Source organism: Oryctolagus cuniculus, chromosome X (genome assembly GCF_964237555.1).
Source record: "Oryctolagus cuniculus chromosome X, mOryCun1.1, whole genome shotgun sequence".
In the NCBI taxonomy this organism is placed as follows: domain Eukaryota; kingdom Metazoa; phylum Chordata; class Mammalia; order Lagomorpha; family Leporidae; genus Oryctolagus; species Oryctolagus cuniculus.
In genome coordinates, this window is record NC_091453.1 from 86,052,019 (window position 1) to 86,074,905 (window position 22,887).

At 38.1% G+C, this 22,887-nt stretch overlaps 2 protein-coding genes across 5 annotated transcripts in view; one reads left to right on the forward strand and one right to left on the reverse strand.

Annotated features, from left to right (window-relative positions):
* DNAAF6 (dynein axonemal assembly factor 6) overlaps positions 1 to 22,887 on the reverse strand; it is a 55,929-nt gene that overhangs the window by 25,460 nt on the left and 7,582 nt on the right. The window contains exons 2-5 of the mRNA XM_008272848.4: positions 19,927 to 20,604; positions 15,999 to 16,071; positions 12,110 to 12,215; positions 3,570 to 3,666 (exon numbers count right to left, since the gene is read on the reverse strand). Of these exons, the coding sequence (XP_008271070.2) occupies positions 3,570 to 3,666; positions 12,110 to 12,215; positions 15,999 to 16,071; positions 19,927 to 20,601 (951 nt within the window). The 5' untranslated portion in view covers positions 20,602 to 20,604. The remainder of the gene's footprint in view (positions 1 to 3,569; positions 3,667 to 12,109; positions 12,216 to 15,998; positions 16,072 to 19,926; positions 20,605 to 22,887) is intronic.
* Positions 1 to 22,887, forward strand: part of NUP62CL (nucleoporin 62 C-terminal like) — a 109,318-nt gene that overhangs the window by 1,397 nt on the left and 85,034 nt on the right. The window lies entirely within an intron of this gene.

A 22,887-nucleotide genomic window follows, 5' to 3' on the forward strand; every position in this document is an offset into this window, starting at 1 on the left:
CTCCTCATGTAGGATCTCTGTCCTTAATGTGCTGTGCATTGAGATTTAATGCTATAACGAGTACTCAAACAATATATTTCACTTTGTGTTTCTATGGGGGTGCAAACTGTTGAAATCTTTACTTAATGCATACTAAACTGATCTTCTGTAAAAAAAAAAAAAGAAAGAAATTATCAACTCCCAACTTGACTCTCACTGGGATTAAACATGACAATAGGTCTGATCTGATTTCATCATCATTTAAAAAAAATCATCTATTATTTTTCACTTTATGTTTCTGTGTGGGAGCAAACTGTTGAAATCCTTACTTAAGGTATACTAAGCTGATCTTCTGTATATTAAGATAATCGAAAATGAATCTTGATGTGAATGGAAGGGGAGAGGGAGTGGGAAAGGGGAGGGTTGTGGGTGGGAGGGACGGTATGGGGCGGAAGCCATTGTAATCCATAAATCGTACTTTGGAAATTTATATTCATTAAATAAAAGTTAAAAAAAATAAAATGCAAAAAAAAAAAGAACTTGTACCTATAGATTTAGCTTTAGTTTTAAAATAACTAAATATGGATTAAATCAAGGGAAACTTGATAGCTACACACTGGGAAGCAAAGCAGCAGAGGGTCACAATAAGGCAGGTGGAACTGAAGTGATGAGGTTCCTTGGGATTGGGGTTAAAAGGAAGCTTTGCTGAAGATGTTTATTTTCTTAACTCAGAATTGTGTTTAGGGCCATTATTGTGTCTTGGGATTCATAAACATTGCTTTCTTATTTGGAATTTGGGGAAGGTCAAGGAAAGGGTGGTTCCTGTGCATGTTTAAATCCCAAATCACTCCATGTACTTAAACAGACTGTACTATTTCTTTCATCAGCTTAAACAAGGGTTTTTTTTTCTTTAAAGTCGCTGGATTTTACTCATATTGCTACATATTGACCAGGTTCAGGACCCAAATAATATGTTTAGCCAATTATAATGTGTAATTTCTCCCACAGTTAATGTTTCTGATATTGGGATGCATCACACAATCAATGTGTACATTTAATGTGGGAATGCACCAACTTTGTTTCCTCTAAAGTGTTGTCATTAAATAAATAGCACATTTACAATTTGATAATGTTTTAGTTTCCAGGAAATACTGTATTATTATTAACATGAATAACAAGCATATGAATTTGAGCATGAAATACAAAGGTACTTAAAATATTAATGAAAATGTATTTTATGAAAAACTTACACATGGATTTTTTAGTAGGGCCATCTTCTGTCGCCTTCTCAGGTGCATTAGCAGGGAACTGGATTAGAAGTGGGACAGACAGGATTCAAACCAGCAAACCAATATGGTATACTGGAGTCAAAAGCAGTGGCTTTGCTTTTGTTATACTCACTGCTTACTCAAATATGCCACACAATTTCAGCCTGGATACCTTTCCATGTAATCTTATCTTTGCATGGAAAACCTTTCTTGGAATTTCATCCACTGTCAAAATCCTATCCACTCGACTGGCGCCGTGGCTCAATAGGCTAATCCTCCACCTAGTGGCACCGGCACACCGGGTTCTAGTCCCGGTCAGGGTGCCGGATTCTGTCCCGGTTGCCCCTCTTCCAGGCCAGCTCTCTGCTGTGGCCCGGGAGTGCAGTGGAGGATGGCCCAAGTGCTAGGGTCCTGCACCCCATGGGAGAAAAGGATAAGCACCTGGCTCCTGCCTTTGGATCAGCGCGGTGCGCCGGCTGCAGCGCGCCAACTGCAGCGGCCATTGGAGGGTGAACCAACGCCAAAGGAAGACCTTTCTCTCTGTCTCTCTCTCTCTCTCACTGTCCACTCTGCCTGTAAAAAAAAATCCTATCCACTCAAACAGTGTTGGCCCCTTCCTTCTTTATGTCACCATGCACCTGATATATGCCTCTAAATATGTATTTACCATACTGACAGATTTGTTAGGTATCTATCTCCTTTAGTATAAATTTCGTGAAGACAATGGACTGCTTCTTATATATCTTTGCATCTCTACTATTTAGGACAATATTTGGTACATAGCTGCATTCACTAAGTATTTAAAGATTGAATAAATGAAGAAACATAAAGGACAAAGAGAAAAAAGTAAATAGAGAGAAAAAAGAATGACACAGAAATGGCCAAGTGCCAAAGCACCAACAAGTGTCCTCTTTGCTGCTACCCTGAAGTGGTGTCCATGACTTATCCGAACTTGAATTCCTGGTAGTCTTACAATTGTCCACACTGAGGTTAATTGTTAAAAACATTAGTTCATTTATGTTAGCTTGGTCTCCCAAGTCAACTGTAAATTCAGAGGAAAGGATGAAGTTTCTTCTGATGTATTTATTGAGATTTAGATAAACTGTATATTGCTTTTATGAGGTGTGATTTGATTTCCAACATTCTTCATTCAGGATACCTTTATTTATTAAAACTAGTAGCAATTTGTATGAGAGAAATGGAAAGGCTTACGACAATTTTATTTATTTAGGGCCTAGAATTTCTAGAGTTGAGAGCAGTCCTCAACACTAGACATCAAAAATGTAATTTCACAGTAACTTAAGAGAAAGAAATTTGAATATTACTGGTAAAACCCTGGGAGCTAATTACTTCAAGATCACTTGAAACCTTAACTCATTAGAGTTTGAAAAATTTCCTGAGGTACTTTGTCACTGTTCCCATTATATTACTTGATTCAACTAATAAGAGAAAGCCTAAAGTTCGAGCAAAAGAGATTCCATTTATCATTTGCTTAAGGAAAAACACTAAGCATTTCTTGTAGGTACTTCAGTATTCTGTAATGTACTGTGAGATAGGATGGAAAAAGATAGAAGCACAGTCCCTGATCTCAATAAACAAATTTTAATACCAGAATTTCTTGTATATGTTGCCAAAATTAGTTGAATTCCACACCTTAGATGAGGCCCAGACTTTTCAACAAGATCACTATGAGAATCAAACAAGCAAAAATAAGGTAGTATCACTGGTATTGTTGGTATTGCTGTTAATGTTATATAGAAGCTGTGATTGGCAAAGGATGCACTCCAGCAAGCTACAGTGCCCTTTGGATAAGGAAGACAAGTAATATTTTAGATGTTCTATTAGTATTTTAAGTCATAAATAAGTTCAGATCCAAAGATTAAGAATAAAATACATTTTAAATTTCTCATTGCAAGCTGAGTCATTACAAGAAATACAGAAATAAGACATGAGACAGATTCAAAGAAGGAAATATTTCATTCTGATTGCCTGCCAGCTCACAGAAGTTAACCAATCAGATGGCAGGCACAGTACAGAATTAGAGTGACAGAAAATTCAGTCCAATCAGATTAGGTCATTTTAATAGGACCAGAAATTGTGCTTGTCATATGATTTTATTTGGTTCATTTGTAAATTTTATCCAACACATATAAACAGTTTATTTTGAACATATTACCAATTTTAGCTATCTATCCTATTATTCCCCTATACCTGAAATACAGCAACCACACACTATTTATTGCCTATAATATTATGCATACAGTAGTCAGTCAATTTGGCTATAACAGTCATATAGAAAATTTGTTGGGAGGAGAGGCTTACCACTAGTTCATTACAACACGCTGTTGAAGGATCTTTTCTTGTCAATCCCAGGTATATATCTTCAGTTCCCACTTGCTGTTGGAATACAATCTCATATCTGAAAAAAAAGGATCACTGATAATTGATAGCAAATGAAAGAGTAATGTCCTGTCACAGAGCAGAAATCTAGAAATTTATGAGGACATACTATTCCAAAACCAAAAAGAACTAAATAAGTAAAGTCCTTGCAGTTCATCAGGCATACAGAACATAAAGGAACAGAAGTTTATAAATGTAGGTAAAACATATCAAAGATTGCAAAGCAGGATTGTTATTTTGCACATAATTATTTTCTTTTAAAAATTTTATTCATCCAGATGTATCTCTGTCTCTTTCTTTATGCTTTTCAAATAAACAAAAATTATTTTTTTGAAGATTTATTTATTTACATGAAAGGCAGAGTTACAGAGAATCAGAAGGAGAGATAGAGAGGGAGAATGGGATCTTCCATCCACTGGCTCACTCCCTGGGTGGCCGTGGCAGCCAGAGCTGGGCCGGTCTGAAGCCAGAAGCCAGAAGCTTCCTCCGGGTCCCTCACGTGGATGCAGGGGCCCAGGAGTTTGGGCCATCCTCCACTGCTTTCCCAGGCACATAAGTGGGGAGGTGAATCAGAGGTGGAGAAGCTGGGGCTTAGGCCGGTGCACATGTGTGATGTCAGTACTGCAGATGGCGGCTTTGCCCACTATACCACAGTACCAGCCCCAACAAAATTTCCTAAAAAATACATTTCTTGAAAAATAAATTGTTGACACACCTTCCATTTGACTAATAACAGACTGGCTGTCTACTCTGTGTGCTACTATGAGACTCAAATATTAACTGAATTCAGTCTCAGAACTTAGAGTGTAGTACAAGAAATGTGTAATTTGACACTAAAATTAAGCACAATAATGCAAAATAAAAGTAGATTATGATGTAGTTTATATAAGCTTAATTTTAAAAAATCACAGCAGGGGCTGGTGTGGTGGCATAGCAGGTAAAGCCACTATCCGCGACATCCCATATGGGTGCTGGTTTGTGTCCCAGCTGTTCCACTTCCAATCCAGATCCCTGCTAATGGCCTAGGAAAGCAGTGGAGGATGGCCCAGGTGCTTAGGCCTCTGCACCCACATAGGGGACATGGTGGAAGCTCCTGGCTCCTGGCTTCAGATCGGCCCATTGGCCCATCTCTGGCTGTTGCAGCCATTTGGGGAATGAACCATCAGATGGAGGATCTCTCTCTCTCTCTCTCTCTCTCTCTCTCTCTCTGCCTCTCCCTCTCTCTAACTCTGATTTTAGAATACAAAAACTTTAAAAAATAAAAATGTAGAAAACAAAAAAAAATTATTCATCCAGTTTATTGGGGGAGGGGGGAGAGTGAGAGTGAGGAGAGAGGTTGATTCCATTTGCTGGTTCACTCCCTAAATGCCTGTAGCAGTTGGGCCCAACCAGACTGAAGTTGGGAGCTGTGAACTCAATCCAATTATTCCATGTAGGTATCACAGACTCAACTATTTCAGTTATCACTTGCTGCCTGCCAGGGCACACATTAGCAGGAAGCTGGAATCAGAAGTGGAGCTGGGACTTGAACATAGGCATTCTGATGTATGTGCATGTCCTAAATAGCATCCTAAGCCAAACTTGCCCTTAGGGTTATTTTTCTAAAATACTGTTTTAGAGCTATACAAATAGAATGGTATAAGGGAACTTCCAAAAAGATTCTAACACAGGTAAAAAGGAGACAAAGAAAAAAGGAAGGTTCCTAAAAAACAATGGCTCAGAGAAATAGTAGGCACATACACATGATTTGATAGATATAGAAACACTCTGCTGCTAATTTTCAACCACAAAGTACAGCTAGAAAATCCAGATTTAGTACTCTTTTTGTCATTAGCTGTGTGACTTTGGTGAAGTTCACAAACTTATGGGTCTCAGCATCTATACTTGTATAGTTTATGGAAGGGATGGGTTTGAGCTATCTATGAACCTTTCTGGCTCTAAAATTAGCAACACTGATAATGTAGTCAACACCGCTAAGCTATAGTGTTTAAAATCTACAGAATTCTTAGTTCAAGGAAAGATTTTCCTGATATTTCACCCCACACATCTCAATTCATGAATCTTTCCCTCCTCTCAAATTTGTAACCCAAGGGGGTGGAATGGTTTATAGAAGCACTAAGCCTAGTGGATTCAAGATGACTGAATAGGGAAAAATATATACTGCTTTAGATGAAGGGAAAAAAGCAGAGGAAGTGCATTCTCAGGTGAGAGTTGGAGAGAAATTTGCAGTGGAAATTCTACAGAAGGAAGAGGGATGCCATGAAGCAGTGGGGAAGATGAGGATACGCAGAAACAAGTGCACACAACCCCTGTAGCTGAGAGCTGGAGGACATGCCAATATCCTGAGGTGAAAGTAGACAGTGGCAATCCATGCCACTGGTGATATTACTAGAGGGAGAGCCCTGTGGACCAAGTAGTGTTGGAGTCTGAACAGGATCCCTAGTAGGGGCCAGGGTACCTGCCTAATCCAGCAAAACAAAAGCATGTTTCTTTCTCCTCATCACCCAGCAAGGCACCTGGCAACTGACAGGGAGAAGGCACCATTCTGACACCAAAAAGGCTGCCGCAGCTCTTATGAGCACATAAGGGATATTACAAGAGGGAAAAATCCACGTCCCCCACTGACTTTGAGTCTGGCTGGGAGAGTTGACAGGGGGCTGGGCACCCACATAGTATTGTGAGATGCCCCTACCCTCTCAACAATTCACAGGCTCCAGGGCTCAAACTGCCAAGGCAGAGCACTCACAGGTGACTGGCTCTGAAAATGTCTCTGCTTTCTCCATTGACTAGGCAGGCTAGTGGGGTGAAGCATAGATCCTCTGCACCCTGTGACTGTGGGAGACTTGTGTGTTGTGACTGTGGAAACCCTGTGACTGCACAATAGAGTGCAGGGTGTAGCTGAGACTCTGGGCAATCACTGTCCAGTGCCAGAGGCTCAGAGCTCCCTGATTGCCTGGGGTGGTCACTGCAGAGAGATCTGTGCTCACACTGAGGACTGTACTGACCTTTTGTGCTACTCATGCAGCAGCACAGGTGAATATTGCACCTTCTGTGGGCTAACCCTGGGAACTGATCATCTTGGAAGAGAGGAGGTGAGGGTGTGATTACACCAACAGAGGAGATCTTATCTTCCCCGCTGCTGACAATACATGAGATTTACCATACCCAATCTGAGTGTAAGCCTGGATACTCATCCCACCCCAGAGTACTGAACAAAGCTCCTTGGCCACACCCAGTGCAAGCTTCTGGGTATTCACTGAAAGAGCAGGCACTCTACTAAGCCACAGAGGAATAGATTCCTAGACACATGCAGTCTACCAAAATTGAGTCATGAAGACATAGAAAATCTAAACAGAAAAATAAGCAAGATGGCAATTGAATCAGTAATAAAGACATTCCCAAAGAAGAAAATCCCAGGACCGGATGGCTTCACTGGTCAATTCTACCAGATTTTAAAGAAGAACTAATTCCAATTCTCAAGCTATTTGAAACTATTGGCATAGGCAAAGACTTCTTGGAAAAGACCCCAGAAGGACAGGCAAACAAAAGCAAAAACAGACAAATGGGATTACCTCAAGCTGAGAAGCTTCTGCACTGCAAAGGAAACATTCAGCAAACTGAAGAGGTCACTGACAGAATGGGAGAAAGTATTTGCAAACTACACAACTGATAAAGAGTTAATATCCAAAATCTATAAAGAGCTCAAGACACTCAACAACAACAAAATAAACACAACAGGAGTCACTGTGCACTTACTCCTCATGTAGGATCTCTGTCCTCAATGTGCTGTACATTGTGATTTAATGCTATAACTAGTACTCAAACACTATTTTTCACTTTGTGTTTCTATGTGGATGCAAACTGTTGAAATCTTTACTTAATATATGCTAAACTGATCTTCTGTATATAAAGATAATTGAAAATGAATCTTGATGTGAATAGAAGGGGAGAGGGAGTGGGAAAGGGGAGGGTTGCGGGTGGGAGGGAAGTTATGGGGGGGGGAAGCCATTGTAATCCATAAGCTGTACTTTGGAAATTCATATTCATTAAATAAAAGTTAAAAAAATAAGCAATCTAGTTAAGAAATGGACAGGCCGGCGCCGTGGCTCACTAGGCTAATCCTCTGCCTTGCGGCGCCGGCACACCGGGTTCTAGGCCCGGTTGGAGCACCGGATTCTGTCCCGGTTACCCCCCTTCCAGGCCAGCTCTCTGCTGTGGCCCGGGAGTGCAGTGGAGGATGGCCCAAGTACTTGGGCCCTGCACCCCATGGGAGACCAGGATAAGCACCTGGCTCCTGCCATCGGATCAGCGCGGTGTGCCGGCTGCAGCGCGCTGGCCGCAGCGGCCATTAGAGGGTGAACCAACGGCAAAAGGAAGACCTTTCTCTCTGTCTCTCTCTCTCTCACTGTCCACTCTGCCTGTAAAAAAAAAAAAAGAAATGGACAAAGGATTTGAACAGGTATGTTTCAAAGAGAAAATTCAAATGGCCAACAGACACATGAAAAAGTGCTCAGGGTCACTAGCTGTCAGGGAAATGCAAATCAAAATCACAGTGAAGTTTCACCTCACCCTAGTTAGAATGGCTCTCATACTGAAATCAACAAACAACAAATGCTAGCAAGGATGGGGGTAAAAGGTATCCTAATCTACCCTAAATCTACTGTTGTTGGGAATGTAAACTAGTACAGCATTGTGGAAGATAGTATAGAGATACCTCAGAAAGCTGAAAATAGGTCTACCATATGACCCAGCAACCCCACTCCTGGGAATTTACACAATGGAAATGAAATCAGTATATGAAACAGGGATCTGTACCCCCCCCCCCCGTTTATTGCAGCTCAATTCACAGTAGCTAAGATATGGAATCAACCCAGATATCCATCAATTAAAGATTGAATAAGGAAATTGTGGTTGTGTGTGTGTGCATATATATATATATATATATAGTATGGAATTCTATACAGTTGTCAAAAACAATGAAATCCTGTCATTTGCAACAAAATCTATGCAAATGGAAACCATTAATTTAGTGAAATAAGCCCAAATAGACAAACAGCATATGTTTTCCTTAATCTGTGGTAACTAATAGTGTATCAAAAAATGTAATGTATAGAGTGAAACTGACATTTTGAGATTTGATTATTGTTTATAGACCTCGTCTCTACTGTTGAGGAACTATGTTTTTTTCTTCTTATTATTTCTTGAGCTCTTTACTTGTGTAGGGTTAATCTTACGAGTATAAAGTAAACTGAAAACAGACCATTGTACAAATTAAGAGAGCAGGGGCCAGTGCTGTGGCACAGCAGGTTAACGCCCTGGCCTGAAGCGTCAGCATCCCATATGGGTGCCGGTTCGAGTCCTGGCTGCTCCACTTCCAGTCCAGCTCTCTGCTATGGCCTGGGAAAGCAGTAGAAGATGGCCCAAGTGCTTGGGCCCCTGCACCCATGTGGGAGACCCAGAAGAAGCTCCTGGCTCCTGGCTTCGGCACAGCTCCAGCCATTGTGGCCAGTTGGGGAGTGAACCATCAGATGGAAGACCTCTCTCTCTACCTCTCTCTCTCTCTCTCTCTCTCTCTCTCTCTGCCTTTCCTCTCTCTGTGTAACTCTGACTTTCAAATAAATAAATAAGTCTTTAAAAAAATTAAAAGAGCAAATAAGAGAGGAAGGAGGAGGAAGGATGGGAGCATGCATGGAAGGGAGGGTAGGGTGGGAAGTATCACTATGTTTTTAAATCTGTATATATGAAATACATAAAATTTGTTCACCTTAAAAATTTTTAAAATAGATAATTTTTAAAAATAAATAAAGCCACTATATCTTAGGAACAGCAACAACAACAAAAAGAAGCCCTGAGCCATAAAATTACCCTGTCTCTTTAGATGGAATGAAACAAATATTTATATATTTTTTCAGTTTAATTTTACCTTAATGAAGAAATGGATAGGAAAACTGAAGGACTAGATTGAATTTCTTGTCATTTGCAAATAGGAATGCCCAAGAATGAAAAGGGAGTTCTCTGAGTTTGAAAGGGATTAACAGTAAATAGCTACTTGATATGAGGCATTTCTTTTTTATCAATAGGCTACGACAGCTACCAAATCTTTACACAGGTGAAGCCAAGCTAAGACAAAACAGAAAGGATCATGACTCCCAAATGGATTTGCTCAAGCTTCTATTCTTATCCTGAGCTCCAGATGCAATTTTCCAATTGCCTACTACATAGATTTATCTGGATGTCTGAAAGGCACTTCAGTCTGCATATCCAAAGCCAAATTCATTGCCTCTCCACTACATTCCTTATCATGGTCTATGGCTTCACCATTCACTTAATCACTCAAGCCAGTAATCTCTGCATCATCTTCCATGCTTCCCTCTCATCCTTTATACCTAATTAAATACCAAATATTTCTTCAAAACTCTTTCAAATAAAGAGCTTTAGCCCATGGTCTTATTGCTTTATTTGGCCTGTTGTGATTCTAGTTGTGTGTGTGAACTTACTGTTCTTTACCCATTGAGACATTTTGAAATGTATTTTCATAAGGTAGAAAATAAAGATTAAAATCCTTTATAAAGCAATTTGTTCATATCTTGACTGAAGTGATTCAGTTAAAGCTTCATGGATGTTCTATCTAGAGAATATCAAATCTCATGATTAAAAGTAAAAATTTACTCAAATTTGGAGCTTGCTGCATGTCGCTCCCCCTCTTCATGGAGGAACGACACTGAACCCTGCCTAGGCTTCAGATCCGAGTCACGGCTCCATTATGTTGCTCCCCCTCTTCGTGAAGGAGTGACACTGAACCCTGCCTAGGCTTCATATCCGAGTCACGGCACCATTATGTCACTCCCCGTCTTCGTGGAGGAACGACACAGGACCCTGCTCTGTTCTTTTGTCTGCTCGGCCCTCCCCGGGTTTGCTGCTGGTTCTTCCCGGGTTGGCTACCAACCCTTCCACCTCCATGGAAGGGCGGTTCCCCCTAGCCACTTTCCCCACTTCCGCGGGAGAGCGGCACACCGCCGGCCAGCTCTCTCGGGGGCTGCACAGGTGTTCCTTCAGATAGATGTTCCCCTTAGATGTTCCTGGTGCATGTTGTCTCTCTCCTCCTTTATAGTCCTCTTCCACCAATCCCAACTCTGCTACCCACACGCAGAGTATGCTGCCCTCCTCCAATCAGGAGCAGGTCCTGCTGTTTATTGGTTGAACTGGAGGCAGCTGTGTAGAAGCTGTTTCCTCCTCTCCCAGCGCCATATTGTGGGAAAGCAGATGCATAGAATAAGTCTTAATTCCAGTAACTTAGTCTAGTCCGAGTTGCTCCCCACAGCTGCAAGTGGATGACTGGCACTTATTAGACAATGACAAAAGAGTGGTTCATTTCTTACATTTCATACCAATGTGTGACTACTGTATAAACATAATCTGAAATTTACTCTGTTCTTTCTTAGAATGCAGACGGAAGTGTTGCTTTGGAATCTTTCATTTATATGAGGTTTACAGGTTTTTGACATTGTTAATTTGAAAGTTGAATACTTCTTTTCAGTTAATTATCTGCAGGCTCCCACTGCTTCTATTTTCAGAACTGATATAGAAGATAGAGCATAGGGGTTTTTTTGTTGTTATATGTTTGTTTAGGTACTGGATAATTTCGTAGTCAGAATCAGAAAAGTTGTTAGATAACTTGCCACCAAAGTTCATAGGAATTCATAAAGTACATTATAATTTAGTAAATATTACCTTTGTTTTTCCAGCTATTGTAAATATTCAATCAAGATTATATTTTAAAATACATATATTTAAAGCTTAGTATATTAAAACATTAGTTTAATCTATGAATTGAAACATACTTTAAATGAATTATAAGTGGTTTTTAAAATAAGAATGGAGGGTTGTTTATGATAATAATTCTAAGTTTCATATTTGTAATTCTATGGTATTGAAATGGCTACAAAGCAAGACTTGAATCCTGTTTGCAAAGTACACTGAATACTAAGAGTAAGCCTGAAATATCCAGTAAATAAGTCTGGGAAATAATTGGTAATTAGAGGGAGAATACAGCCTTTTATCAAAATTGTAGAACATTAAGTAATTAAAAGCAGGTCTTTGACATGTAAACATGGTTTTGTAATTTGGTTTGCATGAATGTTTGCAATTTAATGGGCTGGTTTTCTCCCACTGTTAGTTTCACAGTATACAACAAACTGGCATTAAATATAAATTTATAATGGAAATGACTGTATTTTTCATTTCTTGCTAGATAATAACTGAAAGGAAGGTGTTATGTTTTATTATTTGTTTCTACTCTAAAAGGAGAAAAATCATCAATTATACATGCCTTCTGTCTGTCACTGTAGTTTTATCTTTTATGTGGTATAAGTTACTTTATGAATATTGTCAAAAATAGGATGGTATCAGATGACACATCTAACTTAAACCCCTAAACATATTTCTGGCTTCATTTGACTTACTCTGGGAGTTCTCTAATATCCCACATGTCATCATGCTCTGCTCCTTCTGGAACCTCTTGTGGATTCCAGATTTCTTTGCTATTTTCATCACTGGTTTGCGGGATGACTGTGAAGAAAGGCAAGATAAAGCTGAGCCTGTTGCTTGTTTCACCCATCTAAATTGCTTCTTTTTTTCACACTCATTTTGGAATAATTGAAGTAAAACATTTTCTATTTGTAATCGCCAGCTCATTTTTTGGTCAAAACAAGCTAAATTAGTAACAACTGACTTTAAATATTTTATCAGTATAGAATCAATACATTGCAGAACTGTAATAATAATCAGAAAATTTGGAAAAAGCACATAAGCAAAAAGAAGAAAATAGGAGAATATACAATCCAATTGCCTGGAGATCATCAATGTTGGCAGTCTCTCTCTTTCTCTCTCTTTCTCTCTCTTTCTCCTCCCCTCTCTCCCCATGTATATGAAGTACTCCAAAAAGTTTATGGAAAATGGAATTTAAAAATCAGTTTATTGGGGCTGGCATTGTGGCATAAAGGGTAAAGCTGCTGCCTGCAAGACTGGCATTCCATATGGGTGCTGCTGATCCAGCTCTCTGCTATGGCCTGAGAAAGCAGTAGAAGATGGCCCAAGTGCTTGGGCCCCTGCACCCACGTGGGAGACCTGGATGAAGCTCCTGGCTTTGGCCTGATCCAGCCCTGGCCGCCACATGGAGAGTGAAACAGCAGATGGAAGATCTGTGTGTGTGTGTATGTTTGTGTGTGTATGTCTCCCTCTCTTTGTAACTCTAACTTTCAAATACATAAATAAATCTTTTTTTTAAGATTTATTTACTTATTTATTTCAAAGGCAGAGTTACAGACAGAGAGAGGTCTTCCATCCGCCAGTTCACTCCCCAAATGGCTCCAATGTCCAGAGCTGGGCCCGACCGAAGCCAGGAACCAGGAGATTCTTCCAGGTGTCCCACATGGGTGTAGGGGCCCAAGCACTTGGGCCATTTTCGACTGCTTTCCCAGGCCATCAGCAGGGAGCTGGATCAGAAGTGAAGCAGTCAGGACTCTAACTGGTGCCCATATGGGATGCAAGTTCTGCAGGAGGAAGCTTAACCTACTATGCCACAGTGCCAGCTCTATAAATAAATCTTTAAAATGAGCTTATTTTGGAACAAAATTTGTATTTCCCATGAACATCTTGAAAACCCTGTATATATCATACAATTCTCTAGATAGTCATATACATGGATTTTTTAAAAATTGCACCAAAATAAATTGATCTCTTTAAAAAACAATTTATGTATTTATTTGAAAGGCAGAATGTGTGTGTGTGTGAGAGAGAGAGAGAAAGAGATGAGAGATAGATGCTCCATCCACTGGTTCATTCCCCAAATGGACACAAAAGCCAGGGCTAGCCATGCTGAGTTCAGGAGCCAGGAGCTTCTTACAAGTCTCTTACATGGGTGGTAGGGGCCCACCTTCTTGGACCATCTTCTGCTGCTTTTCCCAGGCCATTAGCAGGGAGCTGGATCATAAGTGGAACAGCCAGGACATGCAAACAGGTGCATATACGGGATGCCGGTGTCACAGGCATTTACCCACTAGCACACAACACCACTTCTAAATTGATTTTTAATTTCATTTTTCCACAAGCATTTTCAAATACTCTTGTACATATGTAGTATATATATGAATACTTTTTACATGTGATACTATCTACATTTCTGAAAAAAATGTAATTACACTTTTTTTCAGAAACATAAATAGGATTATATGTAAAAAGTTTTATATAAAAGAATGGGGGCTGGCATTGTGGTGTAGTGGGTAAAGCCACCACCTGCAGTGCCGGCATCCCATATTGGGTGCCCATTTGAGTCCCAGCTGCTCCACTTCAAATCCAGCTCCCTGCTAATGTGCCTGGAAAGCAGCGGAAGATGCCCCAAATCTTTGGGCCCCTGCACCCATGTGGGAGACCCAGAAGAAACTCCTGGTGCCTGGCTGTGGATCAGTTCAGTCCTAGTGGTTGTGGCCATTTGAGGAGTGAACCAGCACATGGAAGACTGCCCCCCCCATCTTTCTCTCTCTCTCTGCCTCCACCTCTCTGTAACTATATCTTTCAAAGAACTAAATAATTATTTTAAAAATATATTATTAAAGAGACAAAAAGCAGTGAATACAATAATCATTTTTTACATGAGCTCCTAAGGAAATCTTTCTCTCCTGTCCTTCATGTGGAACTGAGAATGTGCTCGGGTTTCTACTTGTTATCTTTAAGTGTTTAAAAGTAGGCATGCAAAAGCACAGCTTACATTTGTTCTATTGTATCACCAAATGGAGACCCGTGTTAGATGTAGAACATTACTTTGAGTCCTTTTAAGCATTCCCAGAAATGCACTTGATTGTCAGGTTTTCAATTCTGCCAATTAGTTTGAAATTATCTGCTTCTATTTAGCATGCACTTTGTAAAACCTAACTGCAGATTTATATATAACATTTTGTAGATGACTCATTGCCCTCAGAATTTAGAGATTATTGGACCAACATTGTCAGAAATATAGGCAGCACAGCACAGAAATGCATCCAAATTTGAACTAATTTGCCACGGAGTGAATATCTCTTGAATAAGGCAAATAGTCCCTTGAATATGTACAGCAATAATAACAGCAATTTAAAAACCATCCTCAGACCTCTTTTTGGTCATTATTTCAGTTTTTTTTTTTTTTTTCAGATAAAATGTTCTACGATTAGACACATTCATGAATGAAATTCACTTCCTCTCCCTGTTCATCTTCTGGTAACTGTGATTATGACCAACAAAATGGAACCTTTTGTATTTTTAAGGTTTTGTAAAATGTTCAGCTCTATGAAAATGCAGTGAAAGAATGTGTGAAAAGGAGCAGTCATTGAGGCATAACGGGTTAAGCCATTGTCTGTGACACCGAGTGAGCCTGGCTGATCCACTTCCAATCCAGCCCCCCACACATGAACCTGGAAAACCAGTGGAGGATGGCCCAAGTCCTTGGGCCCCTAAACCTATGTGGGAAACCTGGATGAAGCTCCTGGCTCCTGGCTTTAGCCTGGCCAAGTCCTTGATGTTATGGCTATTTGGGGAGGGAACCAGCAGATAGAAGAACTCTGCCTTACAAATAAATAAAATAAATATTTTAAAAAGTTTGAAAAAATGAAAAATTATTTATTTTACTACATTTGGCCCATGATTTTATAAGATATCATATTGACTTTAATTTATTTATAAGCATTTTAATGCAAGATAAAATCGTGTAGTTATTTGCTTTCTCCAAAAGTCTGTTAGCTCAGTTAGTCCAAGAATTCTCTCTTGTCTTTTCTATCATAGTTTTAGAAATGATCCTACGGCTTGGTACCTAATAGACTCTCAATAAATAAGTATGCAAAGAATTACTGATGAATTTTGTGAAGTTGCCAGAATATGGGAGGGTAGAAGGTAAAGAAATTAGGTATCTTGGTAATGAAATCCTAGAAAATCAGAAGGTATCTAGTCACACATGACTTTCTTAGTTATCATGATTATTTTAGTTTTTTCTCTTTTACAATTATTTATAAATAAACACTAAACACATTTATTAAATATATTAAATAAAAATTAAACACATTGTGTAAAACATCATGTTTTTAAGTATGTACATATTATGGAGTGGTTAAATCAAGCTAATTAACAAATGTACTACTTCACATATCATTCATTTGGGGTGAGAACACTTAAAGTCTCCTCTCAGAAATTTTCAAGGATATGAGTAAAATGCATTGCTATTTAGCTCATCTTAATAAGTACTAGTGTTAGTTAGCATCACTCACTCTATAATTTTGCTACCAACAAAAATTATATTGATCTATACTGCTTTGTTACATAACTTACTTCTGAGCTCTTCTTTTTGTGGTGGTCCAATATTCCCTGGGCCCATGGCTCCAACAGTAAATGGAAAATTTGACTGGAGGAGAAGAGAAAAAGTCCAACATTTCGTAATTACTACTTGTGTAACCTGTATGATGAAATAAATCTGATAAGCTTTCCATCTAAACATGCAAAGAGCTTTATAGTTTAATTACCCATTATTGTTATACAACAGAGAGACAGATGCCAACTATTATTTTGAATGTGCTTTCCTTGTCCTTTGAAAGAGTATTACAATTAATAGACTCTAAGGAAGAATTGATCTTTGGTCAGACTAAATCTCCAGTTCCAGCTCAGTGAATCATATATCCCTGGGGATATGGGAATGAGCCATATTCATTTCTATGAAGGTTAGAACCAAGTGTTAGTATAAAAGCATCAACACTTTTGGGTTTCAGCAGTGGCTGATCATTGTTAGATGGGAAAGAGAAATATGGAAAAGTTTTATGAAATAAAAATTTTAACCACTAAATAGAGTAATCCATTCAAACTGATCCATTCAAAAGTCTTGTAACTGATTTTACTTCTTTGTTCTATGGTTATGAAACACTTCTCCATGCCACCACTTTATGACACTGAACTAATGGATTTAAATAGCAACTCCAAATTAATAGTGTCAAATACATGCTGAACCACATGTGAGTGTTTTGTTGTTGTTGTTGCCATCTTCTGCACAAGCATGTGTACCTTCACACAACTGTCCATGACTCCCAGTACAAGAACACTCTTCATTTTGTCAACTACTACACAATACATACTATACCATCAGTATAGCAGCAACTATTTCCTTGGCCTCTTTCAGGGATTCTCCAAAATCTCATTTTCTTAATAAATGTTCTAGCCAGTGTCAGACAGTGTAGCTCCAAATCATTCAACTATTGTCATTAAAAAAATTATTTTCTTGGATCCTAGCAAAGTAACCTCTCTAGCTCTCCTTTCATAGAGCCCTGCCCTCACTTCCTAAGACTTCACACATGCACAGAAATTAGTATGTTGGGGCCAGCGCCAGCATCCCGCCTGCGGCGCCAGCATCCCATATGGGCGCAGGTTCTAGTCCCGGCTGCTCCATTTCCAGTCCAGCTCTTTGCTATGGCCTGGGAAAGCAGTAAAAGATGGCCCAAGTCCTTGGGCCCCTGCACCCACGTGGGAGACCAGGAAGAAGCGCCTGGCTCCTGGCTTCAGATCGGCGCAGCTCCAGCTGTTGCGGCCATTTGGGGAGTGAACCAACAGAAGGAAGACCTTTCTTTCTGTCTCTCCCTCTCACTGTCTGTAACTCTAACTCTCAAATAAAATAAATAAATAAATAAATAAAAAAGAAGTTAGTATGTTCTTTCTGGTCAAGAAGAGTGGTGTCTGTCCTTGAAAGCTGATAGAAAAGCTCGCCTCAGTCTTCATTGTGCTAAACAATTCCAACAGTTATAAATTACAAATTAATCTATAACATCTTAGCAGTGTCTGAGGCAGTAACTATCCCCCCGCCCCCCAAAAAATGTCAGAAGCGTTATGTCTGTGGTTAAGATGATACAGGCATTTTTATGTGAAAATCTCCAAACAGTATTCTGGACAGTTTTCTCTTTTTAATCACGAAGGTCATATAAACATGCAGTGCTTTTCTTAAATTATTAATCATCAGAATACTAATAGTCAATCAGAGTAAAACATTTCATGGAACATGAGAGTCTCTTGTTGAGTGCCTCCTTCCATAGAAAATTAAAATCAGTAGAAACAAAACCTTGAACGTTCCTGACAAAATCACCACACTCTCCACAGTGATGATTAGATCAGTTCAGTTTGTTAAAAAACGAATGATGAAAAATAAAGATTTTAAACTAAAAGATAGAATGAAATAACGCAAACATTAAGAAACATCTGGCAATTTTTCCTACAAGATCATTATATGAGCCTCTACAAAAAATTATAATTATCCCAGAAATTTATCATTGTAATTCATGCCACTTTACAATACATACACAGGCCTTAAGATCCCCTCATGAGTTTGGAAAACAACAGACATACTCTCTTCCCAGTCTCCTAGATTCTTAACTATTGTGTAGAAGAGAGATAGTGTAAATGAACCAATGCATATGCAACTGTTCTCTTGCTGTTTTCAGAGAGTGTATTTTCAAAAACACATCACTTTTGTAATCATTCCACAGTTCCCCAGATTAATACATGTTAAAAGATGAAAGGCAGTTTCTTTCCTGGAAAATTTAATAGTTCATTAGAAACATTAATTATTCTCCCACTGTTATGATACTATAATTCTATACCCTCTAATGATATCTGTACTGTGGTGTCTGAATGACCAATTATCTCAAAATTGCTTATAGTCTAGATATACAGAATCATACATTATTATAGTAATTTTCCTTTATAATTCAGAAAAATGATGTTACAATTTCTCTGTTCTCATAATCACCCATCTTCCTCCTGAAAACACCTCTAGATGCAAATGAACATCTCCGAGTAGAAACACCAAAGGGAACAGGCTTTGTAACCAGGGTAAACCTTTATCTTTGAATTTGTTCCATTTATAAGTTCTACCTCACTGTATTCAAGAACACTGCTTCTCAAATGCCCAATATATTTTTTCTAAATGGCATAACTCTACGTTTCCCAAGATGTAAGCTCCATAAAATTATCACTCTGCTATTTCAACCAAGGTAGCAAAAGCTAGCTTACCTTCCTGACTTCATTGATACATTGTTCCTAACTTTTTATCCTGTGGTTTATATGTTGAACCTGTGTATTTAATGCTCTTATTAACATCTTAATTTTTTGCTGGTTGGCCTCTAGTAGGACTTTTCCCTACTAAACATTTCTGGTTCCTGATCCTAACTCCAAGATGACTCAGTTCCCCTTTTCTACAAATTTTATTTTCATTTCCTGTCTCATGTCTTACTTAATTCTACCGTGTTCTACCTAAGCTCTTCCTGTGAGAGTGGAAGCTGTCAATCTAGTGTATATCCAAGCCATTGGTTTTGTGGCCCATTCAGAATATACTTGTTTTCCCACATTATGGCAAAAAAAGAACTTTGGGGGTGTAAATTGGTATGTATGTTCATTGAAAAGGGATTATTAATGGCAAACTGGTCATAATAATGAAATATGTTATTAAAATAATTTATGAAAATTGATATGTTTAAGTTCTGCCTTGAAGTTTGCCTTATTATAGGCAATCTAATAGCCAAGGTTCACTGATATTTTTGGAATAGGAGAATGGAAAGTAAGCGGTTACAGCAAAGTGTTTTGGTTATTCTGGGAATACTGAAAACTCCTCTATCAAAAATGAAGCCTATTTTGCTGCTGCAAGTCTTGCTGCCTCACCTGTCTTGACCTCAAATGCTGTTCAACTAATTGGACACCAAAGCTCTTTTAGAGCATGTATCAGAAAGCAAATTTTAGTAAGCTGAAGCTAGTTTGTCCCATTATTTGTCTCAAAATATTTTCTGTTCTGCTTTCATGTGTAGACAAATAAAAAAATGAAGGGAATGGCACTTGGGGTTCTAATTAATCTTGTATAATTGAAAATACTTGTTTTATAGAAATACTATCTAGGCATAAACAATCCTAGCTACCAATTTTTGCAATGGTTGTCAAGCATTTTTTGACCATAAATATAGATGACAAACATTTTGTAATGTGGCTATTGCTACCATAGTTACAGAACTATTTTCCTATTCAGTGTTCAGGTGGTTTAGAAAAAAATATAATTATGTTTGCTAGAAATGTGCTAGAGGTTACACTCTCATGCATAATCAGCCCTGCAGCCTCCTGTGAACATATCAGATGACACAGCCTGGCTTCCCCAGCAAGGTGGGAACAAGCTGTTCAAATATAGTTCCACAACTTCATCTGAACATAAAAAATTTATCTATAAGTATATGAGCACCTGTCCAGAGTCAAAATCATCCTCTTCTTCGGGACAAATTAGCTTGGAGAGGGCTTGGACAGGAATCATCTCCATAGTTTCAGGTTCCATAGTTTTCATTTTCAAATTTTCAGGTTCCATAGTTTTCATTTCCAAATATTCAAGTTCCATAGTTTTCATCTCCAAATTGTCAGCTTCCATAGCTCTCATCTCCAAATTTTCAGGTTCTATAGTTTTCATCTCCAAATTTTCAGCTTCTATAGCTCTCATCTCCAAATTTTCAGCTTCCATAGCTTTCATCTCTATATTTTCAGCTTCCATAGCCTTCATCTCCAAATTTTCAGCTTCCATAGCCTTCATCTCCATATTTTCAGCTTCCATAGCCTTCATCTCCAAATTTTCATCTTCCATAGCTCTCATCTCCAAATTTTCAGGTTCTATAGTTTTCATCTCCAAATTTTCAGCTTCCATAGCTCTCATCTCCAAATTTTCAGCTTCCATAGCCTTCATCTCCATATTTTCAGCTTCCATAGCTCTCATCTCCAAATTTTCAGCTTCCATAGCTCTCATCTCCAAATTTTCAGCTTCCATAGCTCTCATCTCCAAATTTTCAGCTTCCATAGCTTTCATCTCCAAATTTTCAGCTTCCATAGCTCTCATCTCCAACTTTTCAGCTTCTGTTTCCTCAGCCGCCATATTCTGAAGAAAAAGATCAGAAAGAGATAATTTACTTTTCTGTCTTATTTAAGGCATGAAGTTTTTTTATTGTCCTACTTTCTTTCTTCAATGGGTAGGTCACTTCACAGTCTCTTATTCTTCATTGAAAATATTCACAAACTCCTTAAGATACACGTATTTTGCTAACACACAAACCTGGGAAGCAGGTAAACTCAAGCATTCAATATACTAAAACTCCACAGTCAATCTAACAAGCACTTATTGAGCATGTAGTACAGTGATTCTCAGGTTTCAGTTAAAGGATCACTTGGGGTCTTGGTTATAAGTGCAGATTCTTAAGCCCTATCTCTAAACAAAGTATATTTCAGTGTCATTTAGATTAAGCACTATTATTTTGGAATGTACTTTTCATGTTTTTTTTTTTCTCTCCATGTATGGTAGTTAGACTGTATATTCCATTTAGTGAACTGAAAAAGATCTTGGTTGATGGCTATGTCCCCATGATCTTTATTCATTTCATACTGTTGCCCCAGGCAGACTTGTACCTTCTGCTTTATTTCAATTTTTAATTAACCCTTGGTGATGCCTAGTATTATATTGCCAATTGTGAACAATCATGAGTTGGTTCATTGACTTTAGTGAACATTCATACCCAATGCATTGATTATTTTTTTCTGATTGTAACAGTGATACTGTTCTTATCTATTGTGAATATTTTTGGAAATGTATTAAAACATAAATAAGAAAGTTATAGCTACCAATAATCCTTCCATCTAGACATCAATCTTTTAAAATAATCTCTGAAGTTATATTAAAGTAGGAAATTCAGGATCTTTAAAAATCATGGAGGTATCATATGTTAAACAACCTGAAAGAAGTCTGGAATTGGGCCCATTTTGAGTGATTTCAGCATAAATATCATAGAAATGTTTACTACACTTGTGCTGATAGTTTTAAAATATTATTTTTATAAAACTAACTTACAAGAAACATTTATTTAGTGCTTTTATTAAATGACCCACAAACATTTTTATATTGTGCCTAGAACAGTAATACAAAGAGAATCCCAAATGTGTGCTAGTAGTCACCTGTCACAATCAATCTGCATATAAATGGTGTTTTACAAATATTCTGCTTTATTATTATATTTTACTGTTATTTCAACTTTCTTTTTTAAATAGAAAGCTGGTCTTAATACCTATTGGAGACGTCAAGGGTACAAAAAAATGTTAAATTGCCCTGAACCTCCAGCATAGGGGAGGCTTTTCATAGTGGTTAAGAGTAAGGGCTCTGAAGTCACATTGCTTAGATTTCGATCCATTATTTACTTCTTAGCTCTGTGACTTTGAGAACATTATTTAAGCTCTCTACATCTAATTTTCTTTACCTATAAAAGGGGAAAAATTATAGTGTCTATCTCTTAGGATTGTTATAAGGATTAAGTAACTTCATACACATAAAAGAGCTTGGAACAATGCCTAGGACACAGTAAGCACTCCACATATGTTAGCTATTATTGGCCCTTTAAAAGTTTAATTTTTCTGGACATGAATATCACTTCTAATAGTGGTGTGGAATAAGTTAATGATAAAACTCATTACATTGGAAACTCATTAAATTGGAACAGGTGAAATAAAGGGTAATAAAATAATCTTCTCTTACATGGTCTAGTAGTCTGCTATAAAAATGAATAATTTCCACATATTAAATTAAAGAGGCTCATGTTTATATTTAAAAAATTTTAGTTAATTATGTGTTAATTAAATATATACCTAACATTTAAATCAAAGTTTATTGAAATATTTTCTACCTCTGACAATGAAAGAAAAAGATGCATTCAGATATCATCAGATGCAATTATATAATTAGTATTTTGAGATTGTTCAAAGAATGACATTAAAAAAACAAATATAGCAGAAATTTTATCATATCAGCAATTACCTACTTTACAAAATGATTGTAATGCTCAAATTAGGTAGGCAAGCACGCTAAAATATGAAGAGCTATATAAAAATATTATTATTTGGCATATAGTTCCAGGACCTATGCCCCTGATCATTAACGAGGCTTGTATGACTTCAGTGGCAGACTGACAAGAGGAAAAATAAACTGAAGCCACTAAAGCTAATTAATAAGGAAGGTATTCCAAAGACCCAAATATAGTTTACGAAGTAGCAGTCAGAATTTCTGTTCATGTGGTCTTATTTGCTTGGCAGGGACACGATAGCAAGAGTTCTTGGGAATGAACACTGCATCAGGGCAGAAAGGTTGAATAGTCATGATTATAAAGAAGTCAATTTAGGG